Source organism: Bombus vancouverensis, chromosome 13 (assembly GCF_051014615.1).
Source record: "Bombus vancouverensis nearcticus chromosome 13, iyBomVanc1_principal, whole genome shotgun sequence".
Lineage (NCBI taxonomy): Eukaryota > Metazoa > Arthropoda > Insecta > Hymenoptera > Apidae > Bombus > Bombus vancouverensis.
The window spans coordinates 6098023-6117363 of NC_134923.1; the positions used below are offsets into that span (position 1 = coordinate 6098023).

General features: G+C 45.5%; 1 protein-coding gene across 4 annotated transcripts in view; it reads right to left on the bottom strand.

The window, feature by feature from the left end:
* The window catches only part of Kdm3 (Lysine demethylase 3), a 233893-nt gene that overhangs the window by 172053 nt on the left and 42499 nt on the right, over window positions 1–19341 (bottom strand). For 3 of the 4 annotated variants that reach the window (XM_033342522.2, XM_033342515.2, XM_033342489.2), the window contains exons 2-6: window positions 15405–15656; window positions 14807–14920; window positions 10119–10313; window positions 9207–9291; window positions 8833–8921 (exon numbers count right to left, since the gene is read on the bottom strand). In XM_033342522.2, the coding sequence (XP_033198413.2) occupies window positions 8833–8921; window positions 9207–9291; window positions 10119–10313; window positions 14807–14920; window positions 15405–15656 (735 nt within the window). The remainder of the gene's footprint in view (window positions 1–8832; window positions 8922–9206; window positions 9292–10118; window positions 10314–14806; window positions 14921–15404; window positions 15657–19341) is intronic. The other variant, XM_033342493.2, reaches the window with a different exon arrangement.

Sequence of the window (19341 nt, forward strand, 5' to 3'; positions counted from 1 at the left end):
TTATCAATCTATTCCTGGATGCAATTCTCTCGATCGGTTTTCTCCTGTGGTTTATTGCGCACCCTCCTCGTGTTTCCGAATCAGCAATTAACAAACACTTCCTATTTCCGGCTGAATCATAGTCGGGAACCAGGGAAAAAGCACGGAACCAACGGATAAAGCGCCGGCACGAAAGCGTCACTACCCGTACGCGCCGATACGACACGACGGCAATAATAGAAAATCTTTGGGGTGGGATAAGCCGCGAGGGTGGGGGCACGTTCACCCTCGAGACGACGACGGCAAGTCGACAAGTGTAGAGACAAAAGCGCGCAGACGATCAGACACGAACTGCGATACGCGCGGCCCGCAGTGCTGCCGTCTACTGGTGCTCCGCGAGCTTCGTGGAATCCTCTCTCCCCCACTACGCGTTTCTGCCCACGGCTCCGACGCCCGCTCCCGCTCACTGTCTCCGCTCCCGGCCTACGACACACCGACGCCCGATCACCCGATCCGCCGCCACTCCCTCCTCGCGTTCCCTTGCTTTCCTTGCCGGACCACCTTTCCCCTCTTTCCCCTCTTTGCCGTTTCACTCTCCCGGTCCAACCTTCCGATCCTACTACCTCCTCCCTCGCCACCCTTCTCTCCCTTATCCGTTCCATCCCGTTCCGTTCCATTCCGTTCCGTTGCTACGACCCCCATCTCGAGACCCTAGGCAACGAGCAGCCGCCTTCGAAAACCGGGAGCGTCACGCGACCGACGATAATATTGCGAACGTGGCTCGTTGATGCATACCCGATAAACTCTCGGCCTTTTCCTCTTCCTCTTTTCTCGGTCTCCTATCTTCTATTATAGCTTTCTCTTTCCACCAGCCCAGTTTCAGCCTCCTATAACCAAGTACAGTCTCTCCGATTTCTGGCTTTACGAGAGACGTTCGGTAAATGAATTTCAAGCGTATGTATCAGCTTTTAGAGACTCGAATTACCTCGGCATAAAGCAGAGCGATCGTTATGTCATGAAACTTTGGATCGAACAGCAAACCATTTGACAGTACAATTTCCCGTAGCGAGGAAACGCATCGTCACGATCGTTTGCATAATGCCTCGCTCGCAATCGAATTGGTCGGAAGATTTATCGAGCCCTGGCGCGTTCCTCGCTCGAGAAACGACGCCACAAGGAAAGAGAGAAAAGCCAGGGGAATCTTTTGTGCTTGGCTCGGCGCGATCTCACGGATCGGCGGTATCTAGAGCAAGTTCGCATCGGTCGGGCTCCAACGAGTGCGTCTCGTGTCGGGTCTATGCTGTGTGAGAGTATCTCCGCTAATTTCACTATACCGTGTACGTGAACAGAAGCCGAGATTGTACGCGGAAACCCATTGTGACTTGGCCAACCGTGAACGAAATGGCTACCTTTACGCTTTGCTGGTTACGGCTACGCGGAATTTATTGGCAATCGATAGGGTTCAGGAGCGTGTGTCCTGCTCTTTTCGCCAAATCCTCGATCATTCCGAGTATCTAAATTTCTTTGGCTCGAATTCTGCATTTCAAATGTATGTATATACGTCTTATACTCTCTCTCTCTCTCCCTCTCTCTCTCTTTCTCTCTCATTCCCTCTTTCTCTGTCGGTGGACTCGATTCCATTCGATTGATAAAACTTCGGGTTCCAAGTGTATAAATAAAACGACGCGTTGAACGATCGGCCGTGCACGAGGATAGACCGCTATGCATAGACGATGAAACGCGGAAGGTAGGGCGAACAAGTCACGGAGCGTGGCGGCTTTATTTATGAGGCTTACAAAGTATCGATCCGGCACGTCATTCGGGAGTAGTTCGGCCAGCCGGGAACTTTGTTGTTGGGAACTGAAAGTTTCTAAGCGGGGAAAACTCCAGCACAAACAGGTGGAACGGGCGATGAAGGCCTTCTGGCGCCAGCCAATGCTACCTACGTACTTGCCTGTGTATGAGTGCACGTTACCCACACAGCGAGCCTAGGCTGCTGTACGAGGCACATCGATGTGGAACGTGCACGTGCGATTGAACCCTCTGCGCGTTAACAATATTGAGAGAGTCGGCGCGAGGGAGGGGCCACAAACAACCCTCCGCCACGAGAGATTCAAGGAGAAATTGCCAGGGTCAACTCCATCTATCGCGAGATGCTGCGGAATAAATGATCCTAAGCCCTACGATACCGGCCTCCGCTCTTTGCAAATAACTCTTACCGGAAGGGGAGGAACGCCGTTTCCGTACCGATCAGTCGTGCAATATAGTATAAGGATTTCGTTCGAGTAAAATATCCAGTGACGATTTATGACCGAAATTCCAGAGATCTATTTATTCGCGTCGAATCAAAGACGCCATTTCGTTTAATGGAAAACTGTTCATTAGGGTCGCGTGAAAAATGATAAGCTTTCGGGAACGTAAATATAATCGTTGGATAATTCACGGGGCGCGGAAACGAAATTCTCTGAAATACTTCAAGCTGAATAATTTGTTCGCGAACGCGTACCCGTGGTAGAGAGCAAGGGAGAGAGAAAGTGCGGTCGAATGCGGTATCGCAATTAATTTACGTGCTATTTTCTAACGAGCATTTCCGACCGATGCCTCTTTTTTTCGCTTCTACATCGGCAAATTTAACGAATTCCATTTCTCCTTTTCTCTATTTCCTCTTCTTCTTTTTTTTTTCTCGTTTTCTCTTTTTTTTTCGTCAGCGTAATAATTCGATCTTTGCAGAGGTCAGTCGACTTTTCGCCCAGGACCCTGGCGATTAAACTTTCATGAAACTTCCGATGCAAATTTAATTACCGCGAAATTGAGTCGCGCACAAAAGAAGCGAAGCGACGTGGAGCGTTTGATCGAATCGAGGAATTCCAGGACGAGAGGAGCGCGACATATGCACATATTCGATTTCGCTTGGAAACGATAATCCACTGACTCGTTTAAAAATGTCGGCCGTTTCGTCCTCGGATCGGACGAATCGATACACGATCCACCACCGAATCCGCTCTCGCCGGTAACGCGCTATTGCTAAGCGGAAGTATTTCCGTCGATACGGAATAAATGGGAAAGCTGGCTGGTATCCGGACAGGCTCGTTAACGATTCATAACCCCTACACTGCTTCGTTCGCGTATTTCGTCGATGTCTGATCGAATACGATTACGTAAGTGTATCTCTGAATCTCCCAACGTTCGAACGTAAACAGAATAAAACAAGAGTGAAAGAGGAATTTGCTCGGTCGACCGAGAGAAGGCGGCCGAATTTCGAGGAACGCGAGCCAGAGGACGCCGCGTCGTGGCGTGGTTTAAGCCTAGAAAGGGCGCAAAGTTGTCGGAATTCCAGACAGTCGGGGAACGAAATTCACCAATTTGTAGGCTGATGTTTTGCGTTAGCTCTGGCCGGGCGGCAGGGATGTGTTTCGCGCCAACCACCAGCCACCCCCACCATCGTGGACCCCCACCAGCCTGACCTGCCTGAGAATCAATACAGCTACCGACCGCCGCCCCAACCCCATCCAGCCAGCCATACCGTGCCCCACCTACTTTCCACGCTACGCACCCCCTTTTGCCATTCTCGAGTGCCGATTCCCATTCTGGGTTCGCAGCTTCAGAGCCCGACTTCCAGCCCGTTCTCTCCATACTCTCGCGACCCTTGCCACTCTGCGCGTTTCTCTTTCTGCCACTCTAACCCCTAGGCCTGCATTCTCCCCTCCCTTGATGCTCATCCCCTTCCGTTTCATTCGGATCCAGCAACCGCTCGACCGTCTCTCTTCTTTCCATCGGTATCCCACTTCGACCCCCAGGGGCGTCGGTCTCGCTCCACCTCGCCGACCAACCCCTCCACCTCTGTCCTCCCACGTGCCACGAGGCTCGGTCGTTTTCTTTGAGCCGCCGGTGCAGACTCGGCCAACCACCCCTATTGGCTGAACGACTCTTTAAAGCGGCTAGATACCCCAGCCAGGTATAAAGATGAGACGAGGCCGATGAAAATGGTAGAAGAGCTTCTGAAGACGGGGGCGGAGAAAGGAAAAAGAAGGGTGAAAAAGCAAGGTGGAAACAAGAGGAAGTTTACGAGTCCAACATACCAGGTGAACTTGAGCAAAGTTCGGAGGAGGGAGATTGGCCGCCGGCCAACCCCCTTGCTCTCTCTCGCTAGGGTGTTTGCCCGATATTTACATTCGGATGAATCGGTCTGTCCACCGAGGGTATTTCGAGTTTCGGCCGTTGCGATGTCTGGTTTGGTGTTGGCATTCGTTTGGATTGTTAATTGAGCTGCCGGCGAATCGATGCTTTTCGCATGAGTGGAGGAAAAAATATTGGCCCGCGTCGAATCGTTAGCCGAGCTAACGAACTCGAAATGAAAGTCGTCTTCGTCTCACCTTACTTATCTTCTATTCTCCTCGATCCAGTCTCTTTTGTCTTTACACCCTATACATAATTTATATCTTATACTCGATAGAGGAGCAGGTAAAGTCGGTGACTCGTAGGGCTTTCGGCAAGAGTTTCCCCTCGCTAGCGAAGAAGGCATTTAATTGACGACTCCAAGACCCCTTTTAAAGAAGCTGTTCGTGGATTTAATGAGAAACACGAGGAACGGGATGCCGTGGGGGAACTACCAATCTCCCCCATCCCCTTTCTCACGTATAGGAACGCGTGAGTTGGTGTAGACCGAATTCCTTCGCGGGACTCGATATTGTTGGGAGATCCCATAGCGGATCGGGAAACGGAAGACGAAAGTGCGAGGGGAGATTGCACCGTTACGCGTCGATGAAAAAGAACAAAATATAAACCTTCTTAGACGAATTTCAATCACGGACATTTCAACGAGGAATAAAAAGCTGTTGATTTATTCTCTTTGGTTCTTCGACTTGATCGATTCATTTTTGGATAATCTAATCAGTATGGATAAGTCAAAATTAATTATCCGATTGTTCTTTCAGAAATTAGAATTGATAGAATGGTTTATGACTAATCGTAATTACGCTTTTATCTCTGATTTTTAATCGTTATCAAAGATAAACGAGCGATTAAATGGAAGATAATACGTCAGTGTTTTAAAAATATCTCATAGAAGATGTTTTTGTCGTTCGAATTTTCCACAGGTGGAAAGTACAGTCAAGTTTTCCCGTAAAAATTCGTCGAATCGATCGGTCGACGATTTCTTCGTCCCGCGGATAATCCTTTTTATAAAGTCTCCACTTTATCTCGCAGTTTCCACGAAGCGATACGACGAAATATGAATGAACGTTTCGCGGAGCAAAGTGTTCGTATAAGCCGGGCAAAAAAGGAGGAATTCCCGTGGAACGTTCGAAAGGCAAGAGTTCGTTCACAGTGCAATCTTTAAAGTGGCTCTAATGGCTATTTCCAAGAAGCGTCTCGAAACTGGAGAGCAAGTTCCATTACGAGCAAGCAGTCGCTGGCTTAATCCCTTTCGGCGAGTTTTCGAACTCGTATAAGCCAGCTCGGAACTTCCTGACTTAGGGCTGTCGACCCAAAGTATCCTGCGAGTCACGAATTCCGCCAACTTTGCACGCAGCCTTCGAACCAGCTTCTACACTCGACGGATTCCAGTCTCACAACGGGACCGCAGAAACTGTTACGTCGCGATCTTCTCAGAAACTACGTATACGAGTTTCAAAGAAATTCGAAAACACGAGGAAAATACAACTGGAGCTTGTTTTTTTTTTTGATAATTTTTCCTTCGTAATATTCTGCTTGTTAATCATTTTGTCTTTTAAATTGATAATCTTTGTTATCAGAATTGGCTGATATATCACGAGAGTCGAAGCGCGATCCATTAAAGATTAGCGCATTTTTTCTGATCTACGGATCCGACAATTTGATAAAATAGAAGTCAGTGAGAATTCACGTGGAACGCACGATATCTACATTATTTCATTCGCGTTATAATTAATATTACTTCTGTATTCGCGAAATTCCTTCGTTAAGCGAAATTAACATGAAACGTTTCATAGATTCTATTTGAATATTACGTGTCACTTAGTTCAATTACCACCGTACAGTGGAATGGAAACATTAACAACTGTTATACAAGAAAGTTTATTGCTAACTTTCCACTTGTAAAATACCATCTATGATAAAGCTGAAATAGATTAGCATGTGGAACGTCGCGAATGAAAGTACAATAAATAATTCTTGCGGGTTAGATTTTAGAAGTAATTTCATGCGGGTCGGGGCAAACGGTTGATATAATCGCGGAGCTGGAATAGATTTCGCAGAAATGATTTATGGAACAGGCAATTGGCAAAGGAGGGATCGAAGGAGAGGAGAGGGGCAGATTCCTCTCGCATTAACGAGATTGTTAGGTCGATGGATACAGAGAATTCGGAGTTCTCCGTAAGAAGTTTTTCTCTCGCGACGTAGGAAGAAATTTCAAAGATGGAATATCTCTTTCTATAGACGCTGGCAACTCCGGTGACATCGAATTCGAAACTTTCACAGAATTACTCGCTAACGATAGAAAATTCCGGATCGTGGAAAGTCGTCGCGCCGAGCAACCAGGGTTAACGCTTCGACTTTACCGCGATTGAGACACTCTGAAACTCTGAAAAGCGACTTCTGATTGCCGTTTACGGACCTACCGTTTTCAGCTTCGGTCGATCTAGTTTCTCGTTCAATTACCGATGTGATTAGGTTGCTTCGAAGATTTCGACGAATTCTTAATTTACCAGTAACATTCATCGGGAAAAGAGACGATCGATTTTGCCAAGAAACTACTCTATTGGATGTAAGATTGGTTTACGAGAGGACATTTATAGAGGTCTGTTCCGAATATACAGGTTATATAAAAAGATTTCGAAACTTGATTAACACCGAAACAATATTCCGATTATGTTGTCGAAATTATATATAGAGGTTACTTATATAGATATTCATTGCAAACGTGCTTTATTGAGGTCATGAAATTATTTAAGACCGCTATAACTATTCCGTATATTAATAACTCTTGATATTCAGTATGACTCTATCTTTAAGACTCTATTCATAGGTGTAAATGTATTCGCGATAAATAACTCATAATCGGTATAGCTGTTTTCAGATTCTAAAACTGTCGTGATACACCGTTTAACGAAATGAAGTTCGTCGAAGACGAACAGCGTGGTTGAAAAAAAAAGGGGAACAGGAGGGGTGAATCGAGAATGCACGGTGACGGAGATTGTCCCTTCGAAGGGACCGTCTGGTATGTTCGATTGCCGTCTCGCCAGGAAATCGAGCGAAGAGAACACGAAGAAGGTGGGGCAACCACGTTCACGACGAACGGAAGTCGGCCGCCAAGGTAGCAACGGACTCTATTCCCGATTCCTGAAAGCTCGAGGGTGCCGCAAACACGACTTTATTGATTTCCCGCATTAAAGGGAAGCAGTCGGTTCGCACACAGAATCACGTGCTTTCGCCAAATATTTTCCGCTTTTCTTGTCTATTTTTTCTTCCTTCCTTCCTTTACCTATATAACGACCCACAAAGGTATTCGAAATTGAAACACTTCGCCCGTGTTCATAGGAACACGAACGTATACAACGATGTACGTTTTGCGCTGTTCAAACAAACATCTTGTAACTTCTGCGTACATGCACTTTCAGGTTTCTTCCAAATTGTCTAAATATCGAACGTTGTTTCAAAATGTTTCACGCAGGACAGCTAATATATTCATAAACTGCTTCTACAGGTATTCGAATACTTTCGCGAACACCCGCATTTCCGCGGTATATAGCGGTACTATTATATCTTTTCAAACCTTGCGGTTTGCCACGATTCGCGTCTTATCTGCCACTGGTCGATATACATATATTCAATGACGGTGGAAAAATGAAGAAATCTCACGGTAACGATGTCACGGTAACGAGCGATAAGGTGATAACACGCGGTACGATAGGTTGGAAGTTACATTGCTCATTATCTCGTAGATGCGAAAGTGGTATTCAAGGACGAAAGAATTTTCGAGCCAATACGCGACAAGCTTGTTTACTCGTCGAACGATTTTTGTTCTTTTCTATGTGCCAACTTTGTTTCGTGTATTTTTTTTTTTTTTTTTTTTTTTTTTTGGCAAATAATTGGGAGAATGAATTTAAACGAAACGAATGTTCGTGAGCCGAAGAAACGTGTTTTCTTTGGAGACACAAGTCGCCGCTCTATCGTCGGAAGAAAATTTATTTGAGTCATGTCGATCGACCAGAGGGGAGCTATCTTTGCAGAAGTTACATGTTTACTTCGAGGAGGTTATCGCGCTGTTCAATTCGTGACTCGAAACGATCAGTCCCCTGATCGGGGCCACTTGCGAACACGTCACGATCTTGAGCAGGTATTAATCAAGATAACGATACTAATCAGGTAACGAGTGACCGGAGTGGGTCCGTTTCTCATGTTGTCTTTGAAAATCTTTCTATACCATCTGCTTCAAAGTGGGAACTCATTTCTCTACAGCGCTGTACGCTAAAAAATAATTGCCATGCAATTGTAAAACTTTAAATATACGAGTTATCGTAAAATATCATAAAAATAATTGATTTGTAGTCCCACTTTGAAGGTGGTGTCGTACAAATGAACTAAGAGCACGTGTCGATTCGAAAGCAACGATCGTGTTAACAATAAGAAAAAAAGAAGAAACTGTACAAAAAAGCGTTGCTTCTCCTATGTACAATTATCGAATACTTTGTACAACTGCGTTACGAAAGAACAACGACGATAATGTATATCAATGCTGATGTTTCGACTTAATAAATAAATTCGAAAGAGAAAGGAGAAAAATGGAAAATGTGGTATGACACATTGCTCTTGCCGTTTATATTATCGTAAACTACATAGCGATTTAATAATAGAACGGAATTGAATTTCACTCACCACAACAAGCGCGTGCGTCAGAGCAGTCGATGACCTCGACCTCCTCGGTGTCATGCCGACGACCTCGCCTCTCATGATGCTCTCGACGACTGCAGAAAAAGGAACGAGCTAAAATTGACACGATGTTCTATCTCTTTTTTTTTCTCTCTTCTAAAAAAGTAATATTCGCTTCGTAAAAAGAAGAAAAAAAAAAAGAAAAGAAAAGACATTTATCTCTTACAGCCACTTCTTAAAGAATTACGTTCTATTGCATTAAAACGTAACAAGTTTATTTCGTTAAAAAGAAGAACGATAGTGAAAAGTTGGTTTATCCGTCTATCGGAAAGATTCGACACCGTGCGATTATTTGTAGCGAATATTATTCGTCGACTCACCTCCATCGCCAATCAGCCGCATTTGTACTAAACTAGGGTCCTCGTTGTGATCCTCGAGAACCGTGTCATCGGTGACAGTCAAATCCTAAAAATTGCATCGCAGAACCATGGATAAGCGATAAAAACAGAAATCAATCGTGATTTCGTATTCCGACATTTTGGATTTATTACGCTGCTCGAAACTGTTCCTCGAATCTTAAAACAAATATCATCGTATATTAACTGAGCTAAATACGCGAGAGACGATTTATTATAGACAATTGCCATTGATCGACGAATGCTACGGTCCGCGAGGTCTCGAATAAACATCGAGCTGGGAATTCCTTCGGAAAGGAAGCAACGATACGAAAGCGTCTTTCATTTTCGCGTCTACTCGATCTATAGATCGAGACATTAGACTAGTTTCGAACAGTGATAAATCCTTCTCACAAGCAATTTACGGTTCTCGCGGGTGTTTGAGTGGAACAGCAGAAATCGAGTAATATATGTCCCCGAGCAAACCGTATTTGTCAATTTAAGTGTCAAAGGTTGTTCCAGTCGATGGACTATCGTCTCGTTGGACCGTATCAACGTGACTATTCCCGTCAACGAGTCTAGCGAATCGATCGTAACGAATCTTGCGTAAAACCTAACGGAGAACTGTTTCGGAAAGTGAAAGTCTCTACGATCTTCTGATTCTCTGCCCGTAACTATGGTCGATCAAACGATAGGATTCATGAATTTTTATCGTCTTTTTAATTCTTACGAAAGTACTCGAATGCCAATGAAACGTTAAAATGTTTACACGTTTATACACAAGCAACAATTTACGTTTCACGAACATAACACGTGTAGTACGAGCGTACATATTTTTCAAGGTAAGCGTTCGGATACTTTCGTGACCCAGTGAACGTGGAAAAAAGAGGACGCTACCTTGGTGGACTCGTTGTAACCAACGATGACAGCGGTGTACCATTGCGTAGTGCCCTCGGCCCGATAAACCTCGACCCTGAAGCCAACTAGAACGCTCGGCGTGGTTAACAGGATTCTCTGGCCATCCTGCATTTCTGCCCATCGCCTGACAGCGCTTGCCCAGGGCACCGAGCCCTTGGTCAGCTCCCAGTCCTGCTGCAAGAACAACGATCGGTTGAAGCGTCGTTATGCGAGGTTTTATCGAGACCTGAAGTTCGACTAGAGAATCGTGTAATGCGCGCGTACGATAGTTTTCCTTAGATCAGCGCGTTCATCGAGTTTTGTGTCACGACCGACATACTTCAAATCCGACGGACTGACGATAGAGATAAAGATGCGGAGGCACTCGGCGACAATGTATATCGCTGAAGTGCCTAATGAACCATCAACATCCCAACGGTCCTTCCACCGAAGGTTCTAGAAGAAAGAGCACGTGGCAACGATCGCGGACGCTTAGCAAATGCATGGACGGTGGGGATGTTGAGGGATGACAAAAGAAAGTAATCGGATCCGATCGAAAGAAAAATCATAAGAGTCAGTCTTAGAAAGTCACGCCTAGAGTTCGGAAGTAGATTGTAAAGTGTATTGATGTTAGAAAAAAAAATAAAGTTTTCTCTTTTTATTTTTCACCTCAAATTCCTTCTTTATTTTGTTATTTTACGTGACATTTGCAACGGATTTTTTAATTTCCCATAAACGAATAGGAATTCGCAATGAAATTGCATCACAGGTTGCTCCGGGTCCTCGTTCTTTGGATATGTTTGCATCGATCCACGCTTCATATAAATTAAATGACAAAGCATAGGAACGTGTTGAAATGGTCGTCGCTTCTAAGAAAACTCTACATCTGGTCTTTTTAGTTTTCTCGAGCACCGAAGCCATCGACAGCGTGTAGACGAAAGACTGCGACGAATTCAGACCATAAACGGTATCCAGGCGACCTTGGTTTCGGGGTTTTTCAGTTATTGGGTAACACAGCTAGCGTGCGGATCTGGACCAGCTCGAATTGTATTCTTACTTATAATTACACTTCTATTTGAATATATTTTCTGCCTTACAATTTATCCGCCAGTTTTCTCCGTTTACGCATCGAATAACCTCGACAGAACGAAACTAAAAAATGTGAATATTTTGGCCATGATCGTAACAAAGAAAATATCGTGCGTCGACGATTGGAGATGGAGGAGGAGGCGAAATAGGCGCAAGTTCGCCATCGATCGTCTTCAACTAGCAAAGCAGTTGTTCCTCGAAACGGTATCCGATGCCTGGCCTCGTAATTGGGTGATTAATTGTTCCCTGTTGGCGATTCATTGCGCGTGCCACGCCTTACCGATCAAACAAATCCGATCTGCGCGTAGTCGACACCGTTTCGGTTTGGCCAATTCGTTTAGTCGAATCGATAAAGCGTCTGGTAATTGGTAAGTCGAAAGTGGAAAGTGGAGAGCCACAGGGGCAACAAGCCTGGAGGAATCCAGTCGAGTCTAGGACGTAACAGCTCGATCCTTCGGAACTCGAACGATCGATAAAGTCGTTTCTCTGCTCGTGTCGTTCCACGACAACTTTTTCCTCCTTGATACTCTCTCGCGAACACACAAAGTACATACTTACACACGCGTTCGCCGAGGAAGCGTTGCGTCAACGTCTCGTTACGTCATGATCGCCCTGTTACGTCAGATGCGTTGTGCAATCACGACGCGAAGCATGACGGTGATGCGCGATAATGGTAGTAATATAACGGCAATTATAACGCTATTACCGAAGCGTCGAGAGCGCTTAACAATTTGCCCGACGTTCCATGTAATATCCACCACTGAGTAGCCAAATCAACGTCGTTTCCTAGCGACATTTCGCCGTGCAACGGTTTCCTATCGCGCGTGTACTCGTCCGTTACGAGAACTCTCAGCTTGGACTTTGGCCGAAGAATAGAAAACTAAACGATCGACAGTGAAGGATCGACCAAGTGGCAAGAGTAACGCGTCGTGAAAGTCGAGGACAAGGTGGATGAGTACACGCGCGACTCGCTGTACATATTCCCAAGGATTCTAACCATAAATCTTGCTCTTATCGATAAATCTTTAGGACGCAGCGCGTGTAATCTTACGAAAGAAAAGATGCGAAAGCTGTAGAGTGGCGGGTTGCATCGTTGTATCGCGGACCGTTAGGCAAAACGGGAATATGTTGGCGCCTTGCGTTGGCCGTTCTCCAACGTTCGACGATGTTGGTGCACGCGCGGTGTCAACACGAGTCACCGAACCGGCAGCTGCCAACGAAACAAGAGCAAAGAGTAGGGTAGCTGTTGGAAGCTTCACGCAAGTCGCGAACGAATATCCACGTGATCGCTTCTTCCCGGGCGTAAGTACGTGTCGGCGCGGCACGGTGCGATTACACGGCTCCCTCGGTATGCGTGTTGCTAGCTATGCGCCTCGAAACAGCTTGCAGAAAGAACCCGTTGCATTTATAGTTCAGGGTCAGCAGACTCTTCACCCTTTTGCGGTCCAGCCAAGCCGACCAATTTCTTTTCTCCTTTTTCCCTTCCTCTGTTCCTCTCTTCTTTCTAATTCGTCGTCTTCTCTTTTTCACGACTACTCCGCGCCTCTTTCTTTGCACCTTTCTTCTTTCTATATCCTTCAGGTTCCTCTTAACTTCATCTCGTTGTTTCTTTTTCACCAGTCGGACTTTGCTACGCCATTGTCGAAGCTTCTTTCTCGTCCTTTTGTGGCACGCCGCGTCGTTGCAGCCGTATACTTTTTTTTGCTCCTTCCGCTTTGTTCACTGGAAACATTCCTAACGTCTTATTTTTCCTTTTCTTCCGTCGCTTTCTTCTTTCGTTCCACGCTTCTTTCTTCTCTCTTCCCCTTTTTCTAGCGTCTCCTTTCTCTTTTTAAGATTCTGTTTTGTTCTGGCGAAGGAAAAGTGCAGCTGCGGCTATCAGAAATCGATAATCGAACGCGAAGCCGGTGATGGCCAAGCACGAGCAATTTCCCGTAACCCTGATCAAATTATTTCTGCCGTGACATTTTTTTCTCTCCTTCTATTTATTGCGCGTAACACGGTGAAGTTCAATTGTCAGGCCACGGGATCGTTTTATCGATAGCCTGGCAACTTTCCTTTATACGCCGCTCTAAATAATTAGAGGATCGCTATTATGAATGGCTCTAGTGCATCAATGAAGCGGATAAGAGGCAAAGAAGTCTTACAATAGATCGATAGATTCGCCGTTAGATTCGCGCATATGCTGCATCCATTCAACTATTTAACGCTACCGATAGAACTGCTGCGTTTCAGTTTTTCCCTGTCTTCAAAACGTTTTCAGCACTATGTTATCTCTACCTTTGTAAAAACGAACGAAACAGCTAGCATTGGATTTGAACAAACATTACCACGTAAAACGAGGATATTTCTGGTTTAAAAAGAAAGAGAAAAGAGAACGAATGCAATTGCAGACACGGTTTGTCGTATTTTAGTAGCAAGGTTCGCGTCTAAAGAGAGAGAAAAAGATCTTAAAAGGTAGAAAATTGAATGGAAACAGGCAGAAAAATGACGAGAGACGCGCTATTTTCCTCATCAAGTGGAACTATCTGTGCGGTAATCGTGCTCAATACGTAACCAGCGGAGATAGGCTCGCGAAACTCCGGTGCAGCTGATCTCCTGACCACGGTCTTTGTGCAACTTTTCACCGCACGTGACTTACCGAACGACTTACAATTCGTCGGCAGCCGAGAAAACTTTTAACGGTAAAAGTTCCGCTAGTTTAATTACTTGGAAACAATTCCCCGCATCCGCGTCCGTCCATTCGAACGTAAAAACTTTTCAAGCATGCACGCCCTCCCTCCATCGCGGAAAAACCACACGCTCATCGATTTATCGTTCCTTATGGATGTTTCTGGCCGCGTCTTCGAATATAGAAAGTCGATCGCGTAAGGGTTGACATAGATAGACCGTCCGCTTTCCGTTCTGCCTTACACGCGTTTCAACAGTCCATTAGGGGTTGCAAAGTGTCCTTCTGCCGTGGTTATTTCAAAGAGGCGGAGACGTCTATCTTCTACCTTACGTGACATCTAAAAATCATTTCTCTTCTGCGTTTACAGGGATTATTCGATTGTTATAAAACAAGCAAATTAAATTAAAAATTGTAGGAAAAAGTACAAAGATAAAGGAAGAATAAAACGAGGACGATCCTGCGGATTGTAAATTTCAGGTGACCCTGGATGACCTAAAGGCGATATTCGGTCACCAGAGATCGCATCCCTCGAAAGATTACTCGTAGTCACGACAACGGTTCCCCCGAGGGCTGTCGGATAGGTCAATAGCCTCGCAACTTGCTGCCAAGTTTCCTCGCCGCTCTAACGAAGTAAGTTTGCAGTTGCGAAGCGGCTGGATCGGTTTAGGGAACTCGCGTGCCTCTTAATCGGCCAAAGATCTCCTAACAGCGCTTTCTCGGTGAAAAGAAAAAGCTGCAGAGACTTCGTAACGAACTTGATATCCGTCTGATCGATCGGAACATCATACGCTGGTCTTTGTCGCGTCAGAGGATCACACGTTGCAAGTTGAACTTGGAAATATTCAGAGCTCGGTATATCGTAACGACAAGCATCGTTCGCAGACGTACGAAGGAAATCTAAGAGAAACAAAACGAAGATGATACTCACGGTAAATGGCTTCAGCTTCGAGTAGTCGACGAAATCCAGCCTTCGATCTTGCATGAACTCGAGAGGCATCGCGTCTTCCGGTAACTCTGCTCGCGCCACCAGGGGGTAAAATGTCTGCAAGTGAGTTTCGATTCAGGATTAATTTGAATTCGCCCATACCGCGCTACCCAACTACCGAAATATTTACATATTACACGGAATATTTAATGGAACTCTCTAGACGCTTCGAGGAACAAGGGACGACGCTTGTAATCGATGGCGCGTTTATTAAAATTAAAGCTTGCTCTCTTAATTATCCCTAAACGAACGGAACAAGGGATGGAAAATGGCTAGGGTTGGATCTGCTTTGGCGCTGAAACGCAACGACGATCGCGAATACTTTGCATGTAAACTGCCCCGTATTCTCGTCCATTCGAATCTGAAAGTTGCAATTTTGCGAGCGCGTTTCTGCGCCAATGGACACTTAACCGGGATCAACGGAACGTCCTGGCCGATGTGGCTACGCGAACGGTTCGTTAATCGATAAAGCGTCCGGGAAAGAAGGACGCGCAAGCAGAGGCGAAGGGGAGAAGAGAAACGAAGGACAAGGCGCACTTACTAGAGCCGGCCAGGCGACAGTGTTTGCGACAGCAGTGGCACCCCTCAGGGGTTTCCCGTTGATACGATGATGGTGGTGGTTATTATTCGCGTGATTGTGGTGATCGATGGCGATGAGGCTGGCATGCCTGGGGTCAGGTCGCTCGGCCCAATACAGACCCTTTTCCACTAAGAAGAACGAAAACACTGCGTCTCTGTGCGGCGATAGCCATTCTCTTCTTTGCCACTCTACGTCGTCGTATTCTACGAGGATCTGCAAGAAAGACGTTCGTTCATGTACCGCGCTTCTTCCACACCCAGGGTTCGATGACACTATCGTCCGTCTACTGCTATTCAATCGAGCTTTGTTCTGCTTTCTATGGATCGTTTTACCGCGAATTCGATACGCCAACGTTGTCGTTCTCAGCCTGTTCAGGCTTCGACACCTTTTACGAAACATTTGGAAACTTCGTTGTGGCTGCGACCAAGTTCGACCGAGCTAAGATATTGGCTTGGCAACTAAGTGATTGCGGATTTTGTCATTAGGCGGTAACGACAACACCCGCAATCACTTAGTTGCCGAGCCAACAGATCCGCCAATACGTACATTCAAGTTAAAAAAAATATTTACCGCCAGTACATACTTGGCGGAAAACGTACAAGTAATTTAAACGATCAATTATCCGTTATATTAACGAGCCTCGATATCGAGTGCCAGCGTTTCCGACGTATGTCACTCGTTGCATTACGTACATATTCGTTGAAAAACCACTCGATGTATATTTGCGTCTGACAATTTCTATAGACATTCTCAGTTTAATAACGGATCGATTCGCTTATGCAGCTTGATGTGACAAATTAAAACATTCCGCCTCGTAGCGGCGTTATTATGCGCGTTTAAGTCTTAAACGGAACGATATAAGTCTGTCTCTTTGTGTTGTCCGTCGACACAGCGAAACGAAGGAGAGAAAAAAGGGAAGACGAAACGAGAGGCGAGGAACAGAAGCTGGATATATCGGTCGATTAACGATATCCATTATTCATAAATCACGAGCGGCGTTAAAGGGGCAATGAAAAGGGGGAGAACGGTGAATTCTCACGGCCGGTTTACTCCGGCTCTTCGTTAACGCGATAAATTCGACGCCAGGGAACAGAGAGCTATCGCTAATTGCAGGTTGGCCTGCGCGTCGCCTAATAAACGCGATCACTGTGTCGAGTAACCTGTGGTGAAAGTGACCGTGTATCGTTTCACCATGGGCAAATGCGTCAAACTTCCTATTTATACAACATTCTGACGTAACGAGATATTTTTTAACGGCCAATATCGCCGTGTGCGATATAACGCGACGGCCGTTTGAATTTTCGCAGCGTGGATCAATCGGGCCGACTATTTGTCGTTCGTTCGGTTGATTTTACGAGCGAACGCAAGCCCCAAACGATCAACATTCCTCCCATGCAGCGCAACGAACTCAAAGGCACACGCGTGACCCGTTACGGCCGCGGCGCGTCGGCCAATTAATACATAAATCAACATTAATCGGAGCTGCTAGGTCGTCGAGACCGGCGCTTGTACCGATGTTTTCCGAATGGGCTCTCTCCGATATATGGTGTCTACATTTTATGCTCTTGCCACTGCGATAGATATATCCCTGTAAAATGTTGGCCGCGTGATACGACATCGTACAATGTTTGCGTCGCGATGATACATCATAATACCGAGAAAATTGCGGTACGCCTCTGACAGCTCGTCCATTTGCCTTCTTTCACTTTTCTTTCGTTATATCTCTGCTGGATATGAAAGTTACAGAGAAATGTTACTAGAAAAATGGAGAAAAAGAGAGAAAAGATTCGGATAAGTAAATTCTCAAAGTTTCGAATTTTGTAATTTCCAAATGTGTCAGCCTTTTGCTTCTCCAATGCCTGTTCGAATGTCTAAATTTTCAAACTGAAAGATTCGTACCGATCAGCGGACAGCTGAGATATAACGATCGTATTCATTGAAAGAGAAAGAAAGGCGTAACAGTAACGACAATATTTCTCGTCGATTTACTCGAACCACTGGACAGTGGAGTTCTGCTTGGTTTGTTCCAGCAGCGACTTCGAGTCCCCAAAGTTATTGAATCTGCCGTTTCGCACTATTCCAGTCATATCTTTAACGGTTTCTTTAACGATTCTTTCAAACACTCTCCGTTAACGACGTTCCTGTTGACGATTTACCTATGTGTAAACCTAACCTCGAACGATCTCGCTACAAAAGGAATGCTGTACGCAATAGCGCGAAGCAAACGTATAAATTACTTACTTCGTTATCCGAAGGCGCTATAAAACAAAGGTCCTCGGGGACCGGCCAAGATAAATCTCCGCATGCCCTTGATTTTATCGAATACACGGTCATAGCAATGTCCGCCAAAAGCGCGGGGAAAACGAGGCTCGTTGGTTCCCGGTTCATCCGCCAGACGGCGATACCTATCGGAGTGGGGATCAGTAATGGCCGCCAAGATATAAAAGCTCCGCCTCTGGGGAACGTTCTGGTACCGCCCGATTCCGTTGCCAGGGCAACCGACGATCGGCCATTTTGTTCTCATGACCTACCACAACCGTCTCCTACTACAGACACGAACCTTCCCCCTTCTACCTTCCACCTTCGATCACGATTTACCTCGCGCCCCCACCTTCTCGTATCTCGCGCCGTCGCGGTCCGTTTCGTGTTCCCCTCGTTCCGAACGCGGAACGAGAAGAAACGGTGCACGCGTGTTGTCCTTCCCTCCAGCCAACGATACTTTCCATTCTTTTTTTCTTCCCTCGTATCTCGCGTGTACAGTTGGCCACGAAAGTGTTCGATCTTTTACAAATAAATTACGCGTCTTCTACGAAACGTTTTCAAGCTTCGTTAGAACCATAATGACACTCGATTATCTCGATTGCATTGGTATAGATATATGTATTGGTACATTTAAAACAAATCGGAAAATCCGTATAGAAGCCACAGAATATTTTACGCTGCTGCGTATGTCAGACATTATAAATCATAAAAGTATCGAAGCAGTCGATTATGCATAATATTCGTAAACCTCAGCACTAGGTGGGATCGTATTTAATACTTAGTCTGTACCTACGACAGCTGATTATGCTTGATTCTTTCGTTGTAGATACGCGTGTGTAATATTAAATACGTAGTTTGGAATTTCTGTGTACACTTTCAGATTGGTATTGTGCCACTACTTAATCGCGATAATCGTGTCTCATTGAAACGAACACGATGCACACGATAAAGCCATATGCATAAAGATTTTCTATTTCAACTGTTTTAATACTTTCTCAGAATGTTTTGTCTCCACTTTAACGTGTAATTCTTTCTCGCCAGACGTTCTTTCCGTTTTTAACGTTGAGAAAGGCGGTCTGGTTTTGTGAAAAAGGAGAGACGCTGTGAAATAAGGTGGTACGCATTTGCATTTTATTCCGGCCACTTCCCGATCAGATACACCGCACGTTCGCGCCCCGTGTTTGTTCTTTTTAAACCTAAAACGGGGGCTATTGGCTCGCTTCCTTCGTACCTTTCGTGACTCTAATCGCTATCATTCCCACCTTCTGGCGACGTGAAACAACGACCAGAGGCGTGGAGAAAAGTCGCCTTGTCCCCAGATTCTACGGCATAGATAACACGTTCTTAATACTCGATCATTTCAACCAGGTAATTTCTTCTATATAAATCAGCCTCGTAAATCACCGTATCCAACTGATCTAACATCAAAGAACGTTCCAAAACAAATTGAAGACGTTCGAGGTATCACAGAGGATATCGGGTTAGAACCGTTTCGATGAAGCGGAAACGCCGATGAAATAGGATCGCCAAGGTCATTGGCAACATTTTTAAACCGTGTGTCATGCATCTGTCTTTGTATCTGTTTATTTTAACAGCAATAAAAGCAAGGCCGATGACACGTGTCGTTCGAGTGTTC